Raw genomic sequence first — 20,296 nt, 5'->3', positions numbered from 1 at the left:
ATCACTCTCAAGCTAATCTCTGAACTCAAGTTGCTACTATTCTACTCAAGATGCTACTTTCTCCGCGTACAGGCAAGCTTTATATAGCTTTAACCTACCTTCGAGAACATTCCCGAGGAAAACTTCTAAGAACGCGATCTAGAATATTTTTCGCCGTCGATAGCATATCCCCGATTTCGTCGCCAAATGTTTTGTCTGGCACCATTGTGCGGATTTCTCTACAACCCGCTACCGCCACTGCCAAGTTCAGCGAGATTTATTGTTCATAATTCAAAAAATTTTATAAAGTCACAAATTATAAGTACACTGCGCAAAAACATGGGACAGTTCTACATCTCCCGTTCTAGTGGGCCGATTGGTGAAATTCAAATTGCGTTTTACATGTCTCAAAAGCGAGACTTAGGATATATATAATATATGTATATACAGTATTGTTCTAACATAGGTATTTTAACACAAAATGGGTGTCTTTCTAAAATAATATACCAATTTTTTTCCATATTTTGATTCAACGACTCAAATTGTGCCTTAAATGTTAACCTCTTCGTCGTCCGTAACGCGTCTAGCGCGTTCAAGTGAAATTTCCGCAAGGCGGCCGTGAGGCGTTTCAAGCGTTTTTCTACATTTTAAAACTTTTAAACGTTTAAAACGCTTTCTAAATGTTTACTTGTTTGAGTTTTTATTTTTGTTTGTTCTAATACCTCTACATCAGTTATAGCCCCTGTATGGTCATCTAACAAATTTATTTAAGATCCAAATGAACTCCCGGTGCAGCCTCCTGGGGCTCCAGGGAGTTGTTGTTTCTAGATAGTGGACGGCGCGGGACACACGCCTGTTTACTTATGTTAAACACCAGGCGTCCCCATCCTCCGTAACCTGTACCTGTTCTAATACCTTCTCGAGGGCAGTACCACTCAGGCATTCTATTTCTAATTGAATATGCCCCGGGTTTTATGAATATTCGCGCCATTTTACATAAGACAGTGAGAGATGGCTTCATTGTCTACGCAACAAAAAAAGAGAAAAAATGAGGTTGTGAATTGGAAAGACAAGAAGGATATACGTTTGATGAGTACAGCCCATAATAACTCGATGATTGATATTGGAACACGGAAAAGAACTGCAAAAACCAATAATTGTAAAAGATTACAACAACAAAATGGGAGGAGTGGACCGCCTGGATCAGATGTTATCAAATTATCCTGCTGTTAGAAATAAGCAGAGATATTATTATTTTTCCATTATGCTTCATTTCCTTATAATTTTACTTAATATTCATTAACATTCATTCATCCACTACGAAATTCATGTATGGAAAGTATGATGTACAGAGAAAACAACATTACACGCTACGAAAGACAGACGGCCGCTGGGGCGAAATTTTCGCGGACAGGAGAAATTTTCGCGAAATGTTTAAATTTTGTAAAATTGAGAAATTTACAGAGAAATTAAAAACTTTAACTTGGCGCATTTTTTTTTCAGTTTGAGCCAAGAATAATTCACTTGGCGAACTTCTTATTTTCCTTTCCCTCCCATTGTTTGCATTAGCAGAAAAAAGTCACATCGTTCCTACTTTCAAATTATTTTAACAAAGTGCGCAAAATGCATTAGAGGTTATTATCGCTTTCAGCAAATAGGCCAAATTTTAAAACGCGCCAATGTACAAATTCTCGTATATCTTCGAAACTTTTGAATAAAAAACAGTAATTTTTTGCACGTATGCTTAGAAATAAGTCTACTTCAGATGATGATAAACATTTTGTAGATTATAATTAAATGTTTGTTTTTTTTGGGGGGGGGAATTTATAAAAATTATTTAAAAGTACAAATTTTAAAAATAAATCATAAAAATGGGTGAATTTTATTTGAAATGAAACTGAATTTCGAAATGTAAAAGAAGGAATCAAGTTAGTGTAATAGAAAAAGAGATATTAGTAAATGCATACCAAATTGAATTAGAATTGAGGAGCTGAAATTTTGAGAGCTCATTTTTTAAAAACTGCTTGTGCAATTTTTACAAAACTTGGCAACTTATTATAGTTTGAGTCGTAGTATCTGAATATGGGAAAACAATTGGCTTGTCATTTCAGAAAAAGTACGATTTTTGTCAAAATACCTATATTAGAACAATGCTGTATATAAATCTAATACACATCCTAAGTCGCGCTTTCGAGACATGGAAAAAGCGAATGTGAATTTCGTAAATCGGCCCAGTAGAACGGGAGATATAGAACTGTCCCATTTTTTTGCGCAGTGTACACAAACATCTTTTCGGAATGCCGCTACATACATGACAGTAAAAAAAAACTTTCAGTCAAACAATATTACTCTTGCTATTTATTATCCTTCATATATTACAGAGGAGAGAGGATATTCTAATTGGTTGATCATTGAAGAGATGAAATATAGTCTGTCATCTGCATATGTAATTCATTATTAGCAAATATTTTATATAACAATGTCCGTCATTGTCCTAAGACGTCAATCCCTTACGTATGATGTTTCTTACTGTAAGAAATCTAATTGCCAATTAATTTTTAGCGAGTATATTGATTATTATAGTAACTGCCAAACATCGTTCTGTACTTAGAACTCGATGACAAATAATCTATCACTTGTTTATGAAATCATATTTTTAATTAATAATTAATAAATATATTATTTATCATTGCCCATAATTGTCCTGTACTTAGTGCTCGATGGCAAAAAGATGTATCACTTGCATATGTTCATTATAAGGTAAGTCTTAGTAATAGTAAGATCGTAGTTAATACGCATTTTGAGGCTCAGAATTTAACTAAATGTTATTAGTTATATATGGCATGGTAAAACGGATTTCCAAGTAAAGTATAAATTTTCAAAGTGACATCACATATACACCATAACAATTATATTATATTAACTCTATTAAAATCTACAGTCTGTGAATGACATAGTTTGTAAAAAATAGATGTTCAATTTATCTAAATTTCATTAATACAATAGACATTGTAACACATAAGAAATTTTGAAAAGGAATAATAGCACACATATACCATATATACCATAGCAGTCAAACTATCAATCAAAGTAACATTCAAGATAAAGTTACTTGAATTACCTTAACAATCAAAGTACATAATTTCATTTAAAAGATATAATGTTCTCCCAAAATATCAGTAATACAAATGATATACTATCACAACAGAGATTTTCAAGAAGAATGTAATATTTTAACTCTTCTACGGGTTTTAATAATTTAATAATGAAAACTCAACAGTATAGCATTGTTTCAAAAATGTGTATATCTCAAGGTGAAGTATACCTGAAATAATACCTACATAAGAATTAGTTAATACATTGTACTGATTTAAAAACGCAAACTCAACTATATTAAAGTATACAAGCATATAAGTTCAATTTCCAAAAAAATTCAATCAAAGTTTTCTATAAGTTAAGAGCATCATGTTATCCAATGTTCACAATATCAGTTTAATATATTGAATGAGTTTCCTTGCTGATACACTATGCGTGCGGTAAAACCAATTTACAGGCATTGAAAAAAATCTTATGTGTTACGAAGATCGAATGATATTTAATACTAACTACACTAAGTCATATCATTAATTTTCTATTAAAGAAACCAACTGTGGATGAACATATCCAAAATTATTAAATAAACACAAATGTAATAATTTAAATAAAGATAAGAACGAGTACATCAAAGGAATATTTAATGCAGCAAGTGAAAGGGAATGTCAATCAACACTCATTAGAAAACCTTGAGAAGTCCGAAAAGTGGCTTCAGAAGCTAGAAACTGATATAAATGAGTTTTATGAATAACTCTTAAAGTATTTATAAGCTAATACTGAAGTTTAAACATAGGTTGTGTTACAAAAGTTCAAAATGTTCACTAGTTTTTTGTTTTTGTTTTTGTTTGTTTGTTTGTTTGTTTGTTTTTTTATGCGCACTTGGATGCTTTATTATATCTTCACTCAGAAAAACAAAGTTTAACATATCAACTCCCAAGTTATTAAATCAAAGAATGAAAAGAAATTATCCTCCCTGGTGTTTTGGTAGACTCTAAGATTATTTATCAGAGCAAAATGCGAAATGCGCTTCCTCAACAAAATCATCAATCTGCTATCTCTCACTAAAATAAATCTAATTCAGATCTTCTACTACCGCAATAAGATTACCCAAGTTCGAAATGAAGTAACCATGTTTTCCGTAAGGATCACATGAGTGACCTACACTAGACCACAAATAAACCTCAAAATAAAACATTCAATAATTAAACCAATAGACACATTTATTAAAGATTGCAAACGTTATAATTTAAACTAGCTGGCCAAACTACCCCTACAAAACATAATCTAAAAATTTACTCATTATTTCTCATTTGTTCGCTTATCTTTCATTGCGAGTATGAATACTGCAAATCATTAATTAATAATTTCACATTTAGAAAAGGGAACAAGTTATGTTCTGACATTTAGTAAATATTAAATTCCTTGATATAATACTGAAATTACAATTACTTCACTGAAAATTTCTTTTCAGAAATATTTATTTTAATATATAATATAATAAAAATATTTATTTTCAGAAATATTTATTTTAAGACATATCGAAATTAAATAAACATGACCATCAAACATTAAAAAATAATAAATTCACTCCCTCTATTTAGACAAAATACTAGTAGAAAATAACAAAACTAGAGGAAACAAAAATTGATTCACAGAATCCCCATACACAAGTCGGAAGGACTCGGGGAGCTGCCCGGATCCAGTCACATATCGTCGAAACAATAACGGCCAAAACATCTTCGTTGTCAGGAAAACCGATACTGAAGTATGTTCAAGGCACAACGGGAATTTTCTCATAGTTCCAGTACTATACGCTGTGTAGTAACATTTTTAACTTTAAAATCCCTTTTATTTCGAAGTTCCTCTGAGGATAACAGCAGGAGAGGGACAACAGAACATAAGGAGATACGACTCTACTCTTTCCACATTGTCCTATTGCGGCCACAACGCAATGTGCTCAACACTATATAATCGCGGCCTACTTAATTTATTTGAACTGGTGGATTAGACTTCTTTAGTGGGAGATTTATCTTCCCCTGGTGTTTAGAAGAGTTCGGTGTTTTATTGAAATGTGAAGAGTTTTGGAGCCATCTCTAGAGTGTATTGAAATTTATACGTTTTAGGGAAGTTAGTGGACCTAGCTTTAATTTAGTGAGAGATAGCAGATGGACAAAATTGTTGCGGAAATGCATTTTAACATTTTATTTTGATAAATAATCTTTGATTTTTCCCAAAACACCAGGAAGGACATTGTCTTTTCATTGTTGGGTCTAAAGACTTGAGAGTTGATAAGTAAACCTCTATTTTTCTGAGTTGATGGTTTTAAGTGAATTTTGTGTAACTTAAAGAAAGTGTCGTATTCAACAAAAACATTAAAGAGTTACGAAGTTTTGCTTATCAGAGTGTTTTGTTAGTTTTGATTTTTTTTTTTTTTTTTTTTTTTTTTTTTTTTTTTTTTTTTTGTCTCGACACCAAGGGAAAGTTAAGAAGTTTAGTAGTTTAGTAGTAAAAGTAAATTGTAATTTTTTTTTTATTTTTTCTACGTAACAGTCTAAAGGGTCAATTTGCCCTGAAAAATAATTAATTTTGTTTTGCCATTTTGCGTCGAAACAGTTAAAATACTGTATCACTTTTCAAATTGTTGCCACCAAATATTATTACCCTGCATTATATTTAAAGAAACTAAATAATGAAGAATCTGCATAGATGTATGTATGTTTCTTGCACTGTGATAAAACAACGGTAACTAGAGCCATCCAAATTTGAATAACTTAATCTTCCATAAAATATGGGCATGTGGAAGCCCTAAATTGAAATTGAAATTTGTTTTATTATCGATTTCAAATTTTGTAACACTTACATGAATTTTAGATTAAAATACTAAATGTTTTCAAAGCGAGCAATGGCAACAGTGTAAAAGAAAACAAAATTATCTCCAACGCGCGACACTGTACCGAAAATTCTAAAGATACGCTCCTTTTAAAATTAATTTGTGATATTGCTGTCGAACTAAATTTTACAGTTTGAGTACGTAGAACATGATATTAAATAAATAAAGGTAACACACAAAACGTTAAAAAAAAGTCCCTTTGGAAATAATTTAAAATCTGAACCCTTTCAAATTTTTTAGAGTAATTTCTCTTTCGGCCATCTAAAGATAGAAGTTCTTTAAGGATTTGCAATGCTGAGGTCCTTGTCGTTCGGTAGGCTCTACTAATTTGGAGAAGATGGTCTTTGCAATGAGTTCATGTTGCCAAATGGGCGATTTCGCTCTAAATCTGGCAACCTTGCCTATCCCTGACACTTTCTAGCAAAAACACGCTTTGCGGGGAAGCTATCATACGGCAGCTGGGCATTTCGTAACTATATAATTAGTAATTATATGAATTCGCTAACCTTTTACTTGCAAGATGAGACTCGTGACAGTCCTTTCCAGTTCACAAATCGTAAACTGATAGCCATACATGTCTTATATTTTTTTCCTGGCATTCAAAATATATTATTATAATTTATCTCTCATCCCTGGATGTTTACATATAAGGAAAAGCCATTTATTTAGTCTCACGTCAAGATACTGAATTTAGGCTATTTATGTTTTCCTTAAGAGCGTATCTAATTATATTATCTGCATCAGACCTAAACCCCGAAATGGCATTTATTTTTCCTCTCTTTCGGCTTGCATGGATTCTTTACTATTCTGTTTTCGTAATGTTTCTATGCTAAAACGAAAATCTGAGTAATCTTTGAATTAAATATTTGAGAATAATTGTACAGATATCATTAGAACTATCGGATCAGTCCATAAGTTCGTGCCCATTAAGAGTATGCGTGGAATTCACTATGACGCATTTACTAAAACAATACAATTTTGAACCTGTTGAAACTTGTCATTGTTTGACTAACATATTATTCAGTTCATCCCTAACTTTCGTAAATCTTGAACGCATTTTAGTACTCATAGAAGATAAATATAGATAATCAGTACAAACTTGCCGTGCTACATTTTTTATTTTCGTGTGGTGAATCTGCCAGATTTGAAGCGATAAAAATTAATAGTGTGCATGGTGATCGCACAATTAGTGTAAGGACTGCCCAGAAATGTTTTAAAAAATTTAAAGTTCTGAAAAGCAGCATGGCTGATGAACCCCGTTCAGGACGTTTTGAACTGTTAGAACCAAATCAAATAATTAATTCAGAAGTTTATAGTGAACAACTTTGCCGTCTAAACTCAGAATGGATCCAAAAACGCCCACGATTGGTGTTGAAAGTGTTGTTTCATCATGATAACGCTAGACCGCATACGGCTCGAACAACGCTGCAAAAAATTAGTGAATGGGAGCTTTTGCCACATCCTGCTTACCCCCCAGATATTGCCCCAACTGATTTTCACTTATTTCGTGCCTTACAATTTTTTTTTACTAGGAAAAATATCAAGTTATAAAACAAGATGTACACAATGAATTTTCAAGTATTTTTGCATCAAAACCAGAGTCTTTCTACAGCAATGGCATAAAAAAGCTACATGTAAGATGGCGAGACATTATAGATAATGGAGGAAAATATATAATCGATTAAAATTTGAAATTGTGTTTTTTTATATTATTTAAAAATTTACCAAAAAATGAGCACGAATTGTGATTTTGTCCTGGCACCGACGAAGCGATCTTAAATGCATGTCTTCTTCTTAGCCTTTGAAAGTGTAGGTTTGTCTCATCTGAAAAGCTGTTTTGTATTAGTACCGATATATAGTACAGTCTCAAAACCGGTTTTCAAAGAATGATTTTTGAGTTTGATGAAATAAATGTTTTTCTTGTAAAACAACAAATAATAACTCTTAAGGCGAATTATTCAGAATGCATAAACGTCTTGTTTTAAAAGTAAAAAAAAAATTATACATTTATTCATTTTTATGCTAATTGCCTTAAATAGCTTAATTAACGCTTTGTTGCAAATAATTTGCATTTGCAATAATTAAATTCTATCACAACAAACATACTTAAAAATTTACATTATACTACCTCGTAACTACTAATAAATAAATTCACAAATTTGTTTGTTCATATTTCATTACATTTTTAATCAATTTTATCACTAATTTATTTTCAGAACTCCAAAAGTTTCAAAACCAACGTATGATGATGGTAATCCATATGTATATCACACCAGAGAAGTCACAACAGGTAAGAAATCTAATATATTTACAAATCGTAAGTATAATTTATGAAACTCGTTTTGTTGTTTCTAAATGCATTCTTTCAGTAACTGTGATTGCTCACGTTGTAAGTTACCAGCAACATTAGAAAGTATTTCTAAAATTACATTGAACGTTAATACTTGCTCTATATAAAAGAAATTTCATTGCTTTAACAACATACAAGTATTTCGTGACAATTATTGTTTAATAATTTATATTATGCGTGTATATATTTCTGGGTAAATATTTAAATTGCGTGTTAATAATTTATGTAGTTCCTCACTTGTATTTTGTTAAATTAATCTGCTAAGCGAATAATCAAGTCCAAGAACAGAAACGTAAACTCAAGAAGTATTTAATTACTTTTTTTATTTCACTCAACATCAGATTAACAGTGGCCCCTTTCTTAGAACGTACAGCAAAGCTTCCACTTGAGGTTAAAATCAAAATGTAAGAAATAAGAACTAACTAATGACTAACTAAAGAGATTTAGCCGAAGCTAACACAGTTCTAAACTAGTCGGCGTATAATATTTAACTAGCCAGCGAACTGTCAAAAGGCACCTAATACGGCCGAGCGTAAGAATAGCTTAGAGAGGACGTAGCCCAGAGGCAAACGCGCAATACTCAGGAATCGTCACTCTCTCTGTCAAGTCAGTTGACCTTGACTTAAATACTGTTCTCCTTCTCATTTGCATTTAACGCGATACTAAAACGTCATTCTGGTAGGGAGCTGTAATCTGAAGCTAGAAAACTCTCAAAGGTGATCTAAATTAATATAACAGTTAAAAATTTAAAATATACTTTACAAACTAATAATACCTCACACATAAATACAGCATGCGACATTAGAAAGTAGTTCTAAAATTACTTTGAATGTGAATACTTGCTCGATATAGAAAAAAATTTATTGTTTTAATAGCATAAAAGTATTTCGTGGCAATTATTGTTTTATATTATGCACGTATATATTTCTGGGTAAATATTTAAATTGCGAGGGAATAGCTAATAATACTTCACACATAAATACATCATTGCATCTTTATGTACTTGAAATGCATTTTAGAAAAGGCTGATAAATATTTTTTTCAGATTACTCTGTTTGAATCACATAAGCACTGGAATGCAGAAAGCTTACTTTTTATCGTCCTTTCTTGAAGGAGGTCATGTCTTTTGTGCAGAATTAAAAAATATTAATATTTATTTTTCGTTACGTAATTAAGGAAAATTCCTAAACTGTCAAAAATTTATAAAAATAAAGCGAAATGTGCAAATTATAATTTTGCTAAAGCGTTTGATAGCGTACTTTTCTTTCCCATTTTTATGAAAATGACCGAAAAGGCTTTCTTAGCCATTTTGAAGTAATTCCGTTTGCTGCGAGGACCGAAGCTTTTTATACCATTTATTTATAATGCCACTTAGCGACTCGCCGTTTGCGTTTCGAACACACACATTCTATGACGAATACTGCTCGTATAGCTGCCTTCTATCAACCCCTAAAGTTCTGCCCACTTGTTCAGATTTACCCTGGGTATGTAAGATAAAAAAAATATACAAATCAGTTTTATAATTTAATTTGGTAACAGCCTCTTAATTGCTTACTTTTATTTGGGGTATTTCTCTCTGTATTCTAAAAGTAGTAATAACTTTTCTGGCCTGCGTCATTTCTAGATTAATCTATGTCACATGGCTTGCGTAACGCTAATGACGCAGCTAATTCGGAACTTGAACTCAAAAGTTTGAGAACTGAAACCTTTCTAACCTAAACCAAGACCTTCTCTTGTTGATCTTCCATATTGGATAGTTGCGCACTTTGGCTACTACCTCTGTGCCGCTCTGTGCTCTCCCTACAGTACCAGAATTGTAAATCTTCTTGAATAGGCACGATTGGACTGCCAATTAGCTTGTGGTCACAAATGTTAATTGAAATAAAACTGAATATTTAAACTTACTTGGCTGCCAAGTTTCCTCTTCAATATGGATCTACGTTCTATGCTATTTACGTGCTGCGCCTTTAGTATTTCTACGTTTCTACGTCCCTACATCACTACATCTAAATACATAATGTGCCTTACTCTGCCTTAGTTTTAGTAATCGTTGACCATAATCACATATTTCTGATTACAGAAGTGTTTTAAATGGCGAAAATTTGCACGTTTTGAGAGCGTCAAATGAAAAAATAATAATAATAATTTTCGACAAATAGCGAAAATCTAACTTTTAATTCAGCTCCTGGGTCTTATACTTATATCTCGGAAAGTTTTATACTCGTTATGAAAAATTTAAACTATATAAAGTTTGACTCCTGTACGATAAAGGGCCCACCAGCGGCCGAGCGGTGGGCCCTTTATCATATATATATATATCGTGAATATATATCGTATATATATATATATATATATATCGTGAAGCGTGTATACGAGCCCGTTTTCCTTAAAAACGTCCTCCACAAAGGCATACCTCCCGTTAGGCTGATAGCCCTCGAGGCTTTGCCGTAAACAAATTAACCTAACCTATACGATAAAAATTGACCGGGATATTTAATTTGAAGAAATAAGATGAAGTGAAGTGCAGTAAAAAATGTGCACAATTTAATAGGCCGTATAAGTAACTTATATAGTGTGCACATCAGATTTCTTATAAACTAATTTGACTGGCAATATTTGCTTAAGGTTATTTCTTAGAAAATACGTTTAATTTTTGTTCTATAATAAAATTTTACTCCTACCGTAACTTTAAGCAGTCGAATCAAGTTTCTTTTTGCTACTTAAGGTGATAGAACAGATAATCTATTTTACTTAGGTGTGCTTTTAAAGGACGTTAATCTTTTCTCTGTTGTTGGATTAAATAAAAGTTTCATCTATATTATTAGTGTCATAAATTGATAGGTTTGTTTAATTAATAAACATTTTGTTTAAGATTTTACTTAAAAACCAGTCTTGCCTGATGATTGGTCAGATGAGGGATCTGTAATAAATTAAATCAGATGATTCCAATACTGTTTTGGTAAATAATTCTGCTCCCTGTAGGCCATAACTACTGTATAGGCCATTATATGACTGACTGAGCAAAATTACGCGTAATATTACCTTAAAGATTAGCTGCTGCAGATTTAAACTTCTTCTCTAAAGACTAGTGAGCAGCGCCGACAAATAATACTTAATTACAAACTTTGTGACTTAAAATAAAACACATGTTGCTTAAATGTGCAAAAACACAAGTTACTTATATGTACAAAAGAATAAATTAATAATATAAATATGAACAGTTTAATTTTAAATCAAACAGACAGAATATTCTGAACTCATTTAATATACAATTCCATTTCGTTTACAGACAAAATTAAGATTGTCACATTTTACAGAATTTGACAATCTTAATTAGACAGTACATTTTTACATAAATCACTTAAAGTATTAAATTTAACAATATTAGGGATAAATCTTTGTATAATATTTTTCTTAGACGAACAACTAAATAACAGGTGCTCTAAATTAGCATTTCTTTTACCGCAAGGGCAAGCACAATTTTTAACCGAGGACCTTTCGTAGTAAGATCGAAAATGTCCGTGATAGTCCACTATATACTAAACCATTATGGAAATAACAAGAAAGTTTTTTTTTTTTTTGGTGTGTATGAGACATGAAGTTCTGACAGTCGGAACGCATCATGAGCTTTTCATGCTAATCTCGGCATGCAGCGGACGTTGGAGTAAGTGATAATATTTAGCCCTTGATTACATAATTAACTTGTTGCAATCGTTTGCGAGGATGAGTCCTTGCCAACCAAAGATGAGTATTTTAGTGTTAGCCATCAAAGTCTCAGCTCTACTTAACACTCGAATGCCAAGTTTTCAGTTTTATACGTTTTGTGCACTCTCTGCGAGTTTGTCACTAAACTGATTGTGCAACATTTGGTCTCGTTCATTCGCTCTCCCAACACTGTTGTAAGTTCAGATAGGAATTCTAATATTCCTCTTTTCTGCCTCTCAGAGTGGAATACGACTCTATGTTCTATGGTAATTGTTGCTCATTTGGAGTACTATCAACCCAATTAATTTGTAAAAGTAATTTAGAATCACCCTGTATAATTTTCTTCGCACGTTATAAGTATTTAATGCTTTTCTGCAGTTTATCTAAACTTCTGGCCAAGGAATACTCTCCATTTCGCTTTGGAAATACTACCTGCATAATAGTCATGTACATGTTATTAACTGTATATTAATAACGTATTGCTAATATAGTATTTTATTAGTTACATCAATCAAAAACGCTACCTTCATGGAAGCATATTTATGCTTTTTCAAAGCGAAGACCATTTTAGACGACCTCAACTTAAATTTACCAACTCAGATTAAAGTTATCATTTAATCTCATTTAATGTTGTCCCGTCAAGTTAATAAATTATACTTTAATTGAAGCAATGTTAAACTATTAAACAACCATCAGTTTACGAACAACGCAATGAGATTCATTTATCACGGAACTCTAAATGAGAAACGACGTCACTGAAAATCAATTTGTTCATTAAACTCATTTCATTACCCTTAAAGCACATTAGTATAAAAAATGTAATTTTATATGGCTATTATACCAACACTTCTTTTTAAAGAAGGCTTTAGCATTAATAATTAAGTTACTCTGGTTTGACTCTATTAATATTTATTCACGTATATTAGCATTTAATTAATAAAAATAATCAACTGAAGTAATTGTGCAACATTCATTTCATTACCCTTAAAGCACATTAGTATAAAAAATGTAATTTTATATGGCTATTATACCAACACTTCTTTTCAAAGAAGGCTTTAGCATTAATAATTAAGTTACTCTGGTTTGACTCTATTAATATTTATTCACGTATATTAGCATTTAATTAATAAAAATAATCAACTGAAGTAATTGTGCAACATATTTAAAATTCTGAGTTTCTGCATAAATTAGAAATAGTTACTCATACTTATTCGATCCTTTATCTAATTTAAAAACTAAAAGTATTGCGATTTCTTAAGCATTAACAACTTAATAACGCCCTTATAATGTTATGGGATGTTAATGTTATATGTTCCAAATTATTTTTAATTACAATGCTTATGTAGAGATGACTACAGGCGCTTGTTCTGGATTTCTATAAAGAATATATATGCTGGTTAAAGTCAATTTGTGTTTAAAAAGATTTATAATTTTTTGTGGCTTTTATTATTTCCGTATCTGAGTTACATAGTAACTTTGAGCATTACTTGATTTTATTGGTTCATCTAAAAGAATTTAAATAAGTTGCTATTTCTTATTTATAGCATTCTTAAGACTTCTGACATGCGATTTGTAAAATCATTTTTAATGGCAGAGGGTATCCTATAATAGGCGGATCGGAAAGTAATGTCGCTCTCTTACATTAAATTCAAACGAATAAATTTTTAATAAGTTTTTATTTTGAATTAATAATATAATCATCCTCGTTATCAACAACCTTTTGCCATCTAGTGTGCGTATTTTCAATCCCGGACCGGTAAAAATCAATTGGTTTTTGAGTAAACTATCTCGAGATGGCATTTTGGACGTCATCCAAATTTTATCCCACTAAGAAAATGTTTTAAGGATCAGAATAAATGGAAATCCGAAGGTGCGATATCGGGCGAGTATGCTGGGTGAGGCACTACCTTCCATCTCAATTCATTCTTTCTTTCTTTTTTTTTTTTTTTTTTTTTTTCCAGTGTTCGTCTTGCACAGTGCGCTCTTGCATTGTCGTGTTGCAGAATGACTCCTTTTCTGTTCACGATCTCCGGATATATTTCTATTAAAGACTGGTTCACTCGATCCAATTGTTTACGATAAAGGTCTGCATTAACAGTTTGTCCGGATTTCAGCAATTTAAAACGAACAATTCCGCGAATCTTCCACCAAACACTCAGAAGCGCCTTTTGGGGATGTAAACCCTTTGTAACCCCTGTTAAAACTGCCTTTTGCGTTTTGAACTATCATATAGGACCCATTTTTCGTCTCCAGTAATCAAACGATCAAAAACCGGTTCTGTATGGCGCCGTTGAAGCAATACGTTGTATGATGGATCAGTTGGCTTTGTTCTGTTCGGACAGATTATGGGGGACCCAAACACCTGCTCTGCTTATTTTTCCAATCTTTTTTAAATGTTCTTGGATGGTAGACCAAGGTTAGTTAAGGGTGTTTGACAGTTCCTCGATTGCTTGGCATGGATTTGCTTTCCTTCTACTTCTGCCCTTGGCATGGCGTTGTCCAATGTTGTTGGTCTTCCTGATCGATAGGAGTCAGAGAGATCAAATTTACCGGATTTGAACTTGGGAAAACCATCTTTGGCATTTACGAACGTCTGATGCACATCGAAAATGTTTTTGGTCGCATTTGTTGCGTTACTACCCTTGCAAAACTATAAAAGCATACAATGCCGGATATGCTCTTTTGGTATTTAACTGGCCATTTCACTCCAAATTTCAAAAAAAAAGTTTAATATTGAATTATTTAGAAGTGAGCAAGTCAATACCCTTAAAATGACTTTGGGTAGCCCTTCGAGATACACAATGGGCTGACAAATGACATTCAAATATCGACATGCTCAGAAACGACATTACTTTCCGGTCCCCGTATTATTTTTGTCCAGTTGGTTAGCGATCATAGTATTATTATTACTGAGAATATTTAGAAATTTTGCGTTATTTTCTCCATCTATGGAAGCAGGATACTTATCATGGTTTCTAAATGCTAGTTCTTATTTCGCTGTAGTGCACAATGTGGCAGATGTTTTAACCTCTTTTCGGTCGGCGCCCCATCTCACACGTTCGGCGTTTCTGTACCCGTAAGGTCGGCGTCACAAGCCATGCGACGAAGTGAAAATTCCGTCGTTGAAACTGAATTCGTCGCTACTCATACGTCGCTTTAGATTCCTCGGTTATTTTTGTATTTCTGAATATTTCTAAGAGATAGCGCGACAAGTCCTAGTTTCTTCACAATCTTCTCAGTGAGAGTTCCCGCCTTGAATATCTCTTAATAAATACCCGCGTGATATCTGTTAGAATTTCAACTAAAAAACATTCAATATACTTTTTAATATGTATAGCCAATTTTTTTAATGATGTAAGCAAAAAAAATTTTTTTGGTGAAACAAAGGATGTTGGTTTTGTGATAAATGTGGTTTTTTATGCTATGATGCCCAAAACAGCTTGTAAAGCTGTTTTAATGATAAGGTTGGTAATCCATTTTCTAAAGCATTTTTATGTAATTTTAATGAACATATCAAAAGATATCAATAATTAAATCATAATTAAACATATGAAAACAATAGAGTTAATATATATGGTATCATACTGTGTTTTGTTTTAATTTAAAACTTTGGTGCATTGCAGGGAAATCTCGTGATCGGTGGACGGGATCACATATTTGACCACACGTAGATCCATCAAAAACTGCTTAATGTCAAAATTATTTTGCATTTACCAATTTAGGATAGAACATATATTAATTTTCAGCAATAATTTTTTTTTCTGGGAGGGGGCCAGAAATTTGAAAAAAAATCCAACCAAGAAGGGGTTAAAAATTTTTATCCCAAAATTTTTCGTTATGTATCATCTTTAGCTCAACAGGGACATTAGCTTCGAATGAGATATTAGTCTCGAAACGAGAGTTTGCGTTGTATCGCAATAAACAGCTTATTACTTTTCAAATTGTTGCCAACAAATGTTATAGTTTTGTGTTGTAACAGCTTTAAATAATATTAAAATCTTGTAGTTTAAATAATTTAAATAGATGAACATTAAGGTATTTGTGAATGGCAATATTTGAAACCAGACTCGAGTGCCTCGTGCGACTCTCGCACGAAGAATGTAACTTATTTTTAAATGATAGAATATGTTTTATCTTCTTGTTTGTATGTCGCCATTTTTTTTGAGTGTTAAATAAAAGTTATTGCTGTGTTCCATCATTGGAGTTGCTTCATTTCGCCAAAGAAGTATCACAGTCATAATTATTTTGGAGGCACCGACCTAGATCGAATAATCGTGCGTATTTTTATTTTATTAGTTCATCACTGAAAATAATATTAGTGATACCAGATTATTACTTCCTGTTAATAATGAATTGCTTTATGTTATTAGTTCATCACTGAACGCAATATTAGCGATACCGGATTATTACTTCCTTTTAATATTGAATTGTCTTATTTTATTACCGTATTGGATATTATTTTTAATATTCATTTTTGTTGTCCAGACAGTAGATATATATATTGCTCTATGTTGTTATTCTTATTTTAGTCACCATTAATGTGGTAGAGAGAATGAACTTCATATAATTTAAATATTTCATTTTTGAGCTATACGTATTTAACAGAGTGCATTTAATTTCGTGATTCCTGACTGCATTAATTAATTAAAGTAATTAATTTGAGCTATTTTGAGGAAGTATAAAGAACACGGTGTTCGTTAATTTTAAACATAGAAACAATGTCTTACTTGGGAAGAGCTCGTAAGGAAGATTTGCAAAATCTCGCGGCTGAACTAAAAGTTCATGTGACTGCAGATTTGGAAATAGTCGATTTAAAACAGAAAATTGTTGAAAGTAGAGATTATGATAAGGTATTCGTCAAAGGAGTCCTAGACACAATAATAGAAGAACGGAAAGAGAGAGAGGAAAGAGAAGAACGGAAAGAGAGGGAGGAAAGAGAAGAACGGAAAGAGAGGGAGGAAAGTGAAAGAGAAGAGCGGAGAAGGAACGAACTGTATGAATTAGAGAGATTAAGACTTGAAGCAGAGACAAAGTCTCAAAATACCGGACAGATCCGGCCGAAAACGGAGCTGCGTCACCTTATGCAGAAATTCGATGACAAGAAAGGAGATATCAGTCTATATTTGCTATTGTTTGAAAGGCAAGCAGAATGGGCTAAAATTGATAAAGAAGAATTTGTATCTCATTTACTAGGACTACTTCCTTACGAAGTAACCCAGTTAATAGCTAGAGAACCCTCCGATAAAGCTAAAGACTATTAACACGTGAAAAATTTATTGTTAAGACGGTTTAAACTGAGCCCGGAAAAGTTTAGGCAGAAATTTATGAAACATCAAAAGAGTACCGAATCCACATGGGTGGATTTCAATTATGAAATAGAAAATTATTGCAAAGAATGGGTGACTGGTCTAGGAGTTAAGAGTTTTGATCAGTTGCTAGATTTGATGGTGCTTGACCAACTTAAACGTCGAGTTCCTCCTGAAATTCGAGATCATTTTCTTGATGAATGGGTAGAGATGATTTCATCTAACAAATTAGCTGAAAAACTTGATGCCTATGAAAACGTTTGCGGAAACTTTCAAAAAAGGCCTGTAGTGGATCGGCAGAAAGAAAGATACAATGCACTAACTCAAGGTAAATTGAGTTCAGATAATAAAAATAAAACTGAAAAAAAAATTGTCATCAGGATTTAATTCGCAAAGCTGGTTTCATAGACCTAGAAGTCCACGTCCAGATGATAAATATGAAAAACGAAAAACGCCACAATTCTATCAGTGTGGGTCCTATCAACATTTAAGACCCCAATGTCCAAAACTTAAGAATAGTACTGAACCTCCTGCTAATCTTAACAGAATTAGTGCAAAATCAGAGGATAAATTTCTATTACCTTATACTAGTATGGGTTACGTAAATGGTCATAAAATTCCTATATTAAGGGATTCAGGTGCTAGTATTGATATAGTTTGTCGCAAATACATCACGCCGGAAATGCTGACAGGTGAAAATGTGTGGGTGCAACAGCCATTAGATTTGAATCCAACCTGTTTACCATTGGCTGAGATCGAACTAAATTGCGATCTTGGGCGAGTAATAACTAAGGCTGCCACTATTAGAAATGAACTCGACAAAGGAAGGTATTTATTAGGCAATCGAACTTTTGCATTGTTGAATAAACAAGGAAAGGAACCTGATAGTTGTCCTCACCATTTTAATGCCATTTCCACTAGAGCTCAAAGGAAAAGAAAAATAGCTGAAGAGCAGATCTTGGAACCGATGAAGGAAGAAAATAAAGCATCCAGAGATATATTTGAAGAAGAAGTTAAATCACCAGAATTAAACGTGGAAGATGTTCACGGAAATTTGAAAAACAATAAAGAAATTAATATTGAGAATCATTTTACAATGCAGCGTTATCATCATCTTTCGGCTTTTGATTTAATATCAAAGCCGCTAATAATAGACGAAGAAAACAATTGTCGAAAGCAAATGGCAAATGAATATTATCCGAAAGGCACAGATGAACTGAGGAAAGGCTTTGCTGTGAATTATAGCCGAGGAACTGGTCCACGATGGAAGAGATTTAGGCGCCATCAAGAAAAAAAAAAAGAAGACTAATTTGAACACTGTCCATTTTTTTCTTATTTAAATGTGGTGTAAAAATATTTGTTTAAAATTTAAAATTTTCTGCCTGAAAATTTGGAAACTTATGAGAGAAGTTATCTTTTCTCTTTAAGCAATCGAGCAAGCCGAGCTTATAAACTTTCGAAATTTACAGAACTTTTCCCTTCGGTAAAAGTCTCTCAGTTGGGGGAGAGGTTGTAACAGCTTTAAATAATATTAAAATCATGTAGTTTAAATAATTTAAATAGATGAACATTAAGGTATTTGTGAATAGCAATATTTGAAACCAGACTCGAGTGCCTCGTGCGACTCTCGCACGAAGAATGTAATTTATTTTTAAATGATAGAATATATTTTATCTTCTTGTTTGTATGTCGCCATTTTTTTGATTGGAGTTGCTTCATTTCGCCAAAGAAGTATCACAGTGTCATATTTAAAGAAATTATATAAAGAAGAATCTTAATGAATGATTGTATGTATATTTCTTGCACTGTGAAAAAACAACGGCACCTAGAGTCATCAAATTTTGAATAACGTAGTCCTTCACCCGAATATGAATACTTGGAAGACCGAATTTTGAATTTCCAATTTAATTTATTATCTATGTCATATTTTGTAAATTTTTAATGCATTTTTAATTAGCAACCTCAATTTCAAATCGACCAGTGGCAACACTAAATGGAATGAAACATTTTTACCTCCAGCGCGCGAGACTGTCTCGATAGACAGTCTAGTCTTTAAGTTCTAAAGATATGCTGTTTTCAGATATTTTGTGATTTTGCTCTTGAATGTAATTTTATGTGGCATAAGTGCCAAGAACTTCATATTCAATAAATAAAGCAAACAAACAAAACGTTAATAAAAGAGACAAAAAGAAAGTTTTGTAAAGCCATTTTAGTAAAAAAACTACCTAGCAGTATACGTTTAAAATTCCCGATGTAGCTTAAGTGTTGATGTCCATTTTTTTTCAGTCCTTCCTCAGTTCATCATATTAATGTTCAGTTTTCTTACTAACATGGCATTACAAATTTTTTGTGTTTTTATTATTAACATTCTTTGCGTTTACTTTATTTATTAAATATTACGTTCTTGGCGCTCACACCACATAAAATTCGATTCAACAGCAAAACCTCCTGGAACTCAAAAGAACCCCCGAAGGAAATAAGACCCACCAGCTCAATAAAATGTTCATCTTCAACATCGTAATAGAAAAATTCAACCCCAAGAAAAGACCAATCCAATGCTACCGATGCCAGCAGTTCGGGCACGCTCAATACTGTTGCAGTAATCCCGTCAGATGTGTAAAGTGTGGGCAACCACATAGAAGTAACGAATGCAACATGAAACCTGAAGATAAGCCTAAGTGCATATTTTGCGGACTCTACCACGTGAGCAGCTACAGAGGCTGCAGCGAATATAAGAAAAGGTTTGAAAAGAAAAGCAGCCCACCCCAGCCTAAAGCTCCAGATTTCTCTGAAGAAAATCTTTCCAGTTCAAAGACAACCTCAATCCCAGCGAAGACAAACCCTTTTCAAGCAACGTACAGCGAGAAACTGCAAGGAAAAATCCCCCCCCCCATCCGAAAGACCTAAACGATGCTCTTAATTGGATCCAAGACAAAAAAATCAACTCATTCCTAATTTCCATCATATCATGTA

At 32.7% G+C, this 20,296-nt stretch overlaps 1 protein-coding gene across 1 annotated transcript in view; it reads left to right on the top strand.

Annotated features, from left to right (window-relative positions):
• The window catches only part of LOC118192828 (adhesion molecule nephrin-like), a 534,505-nt gene that overhangs the window by 421,325 nt on the left and 92,884 nt on the right, over positions 1 to 20,296 (top strand). The window contains exon 11 of the mRNA XM_085817751.1: positions 8,179 to 8,252. Within this exon, the coding sequence (XP_085673877.1) occupies positions 8,179 to 8,252 (74 nt within the window). The remainder of the gene's footprint in view (positions 1 to 8,178; positions 8,253 to 20,296) is intronic.

This window comes from Stegodyphus dumicola, chromosome 5 (genome assembly GCF_044657685.1).
Source record: "Stegodyphus dumicola isolate Sdum_Otavi_A_Nest chromosome 5, ASM4465768v1".
Taxonomy (NCBI): Eukaryota; Metazoa; Arthropoda; class Arachnida; order Araneae; family Eresidae; genus Stegodyphus; species Stegodyphus dumicola.
Note: the sequence above shows the minus strand (reverse complement) of the source record. Positions and strands in the feature narration are given on the sequence as shown.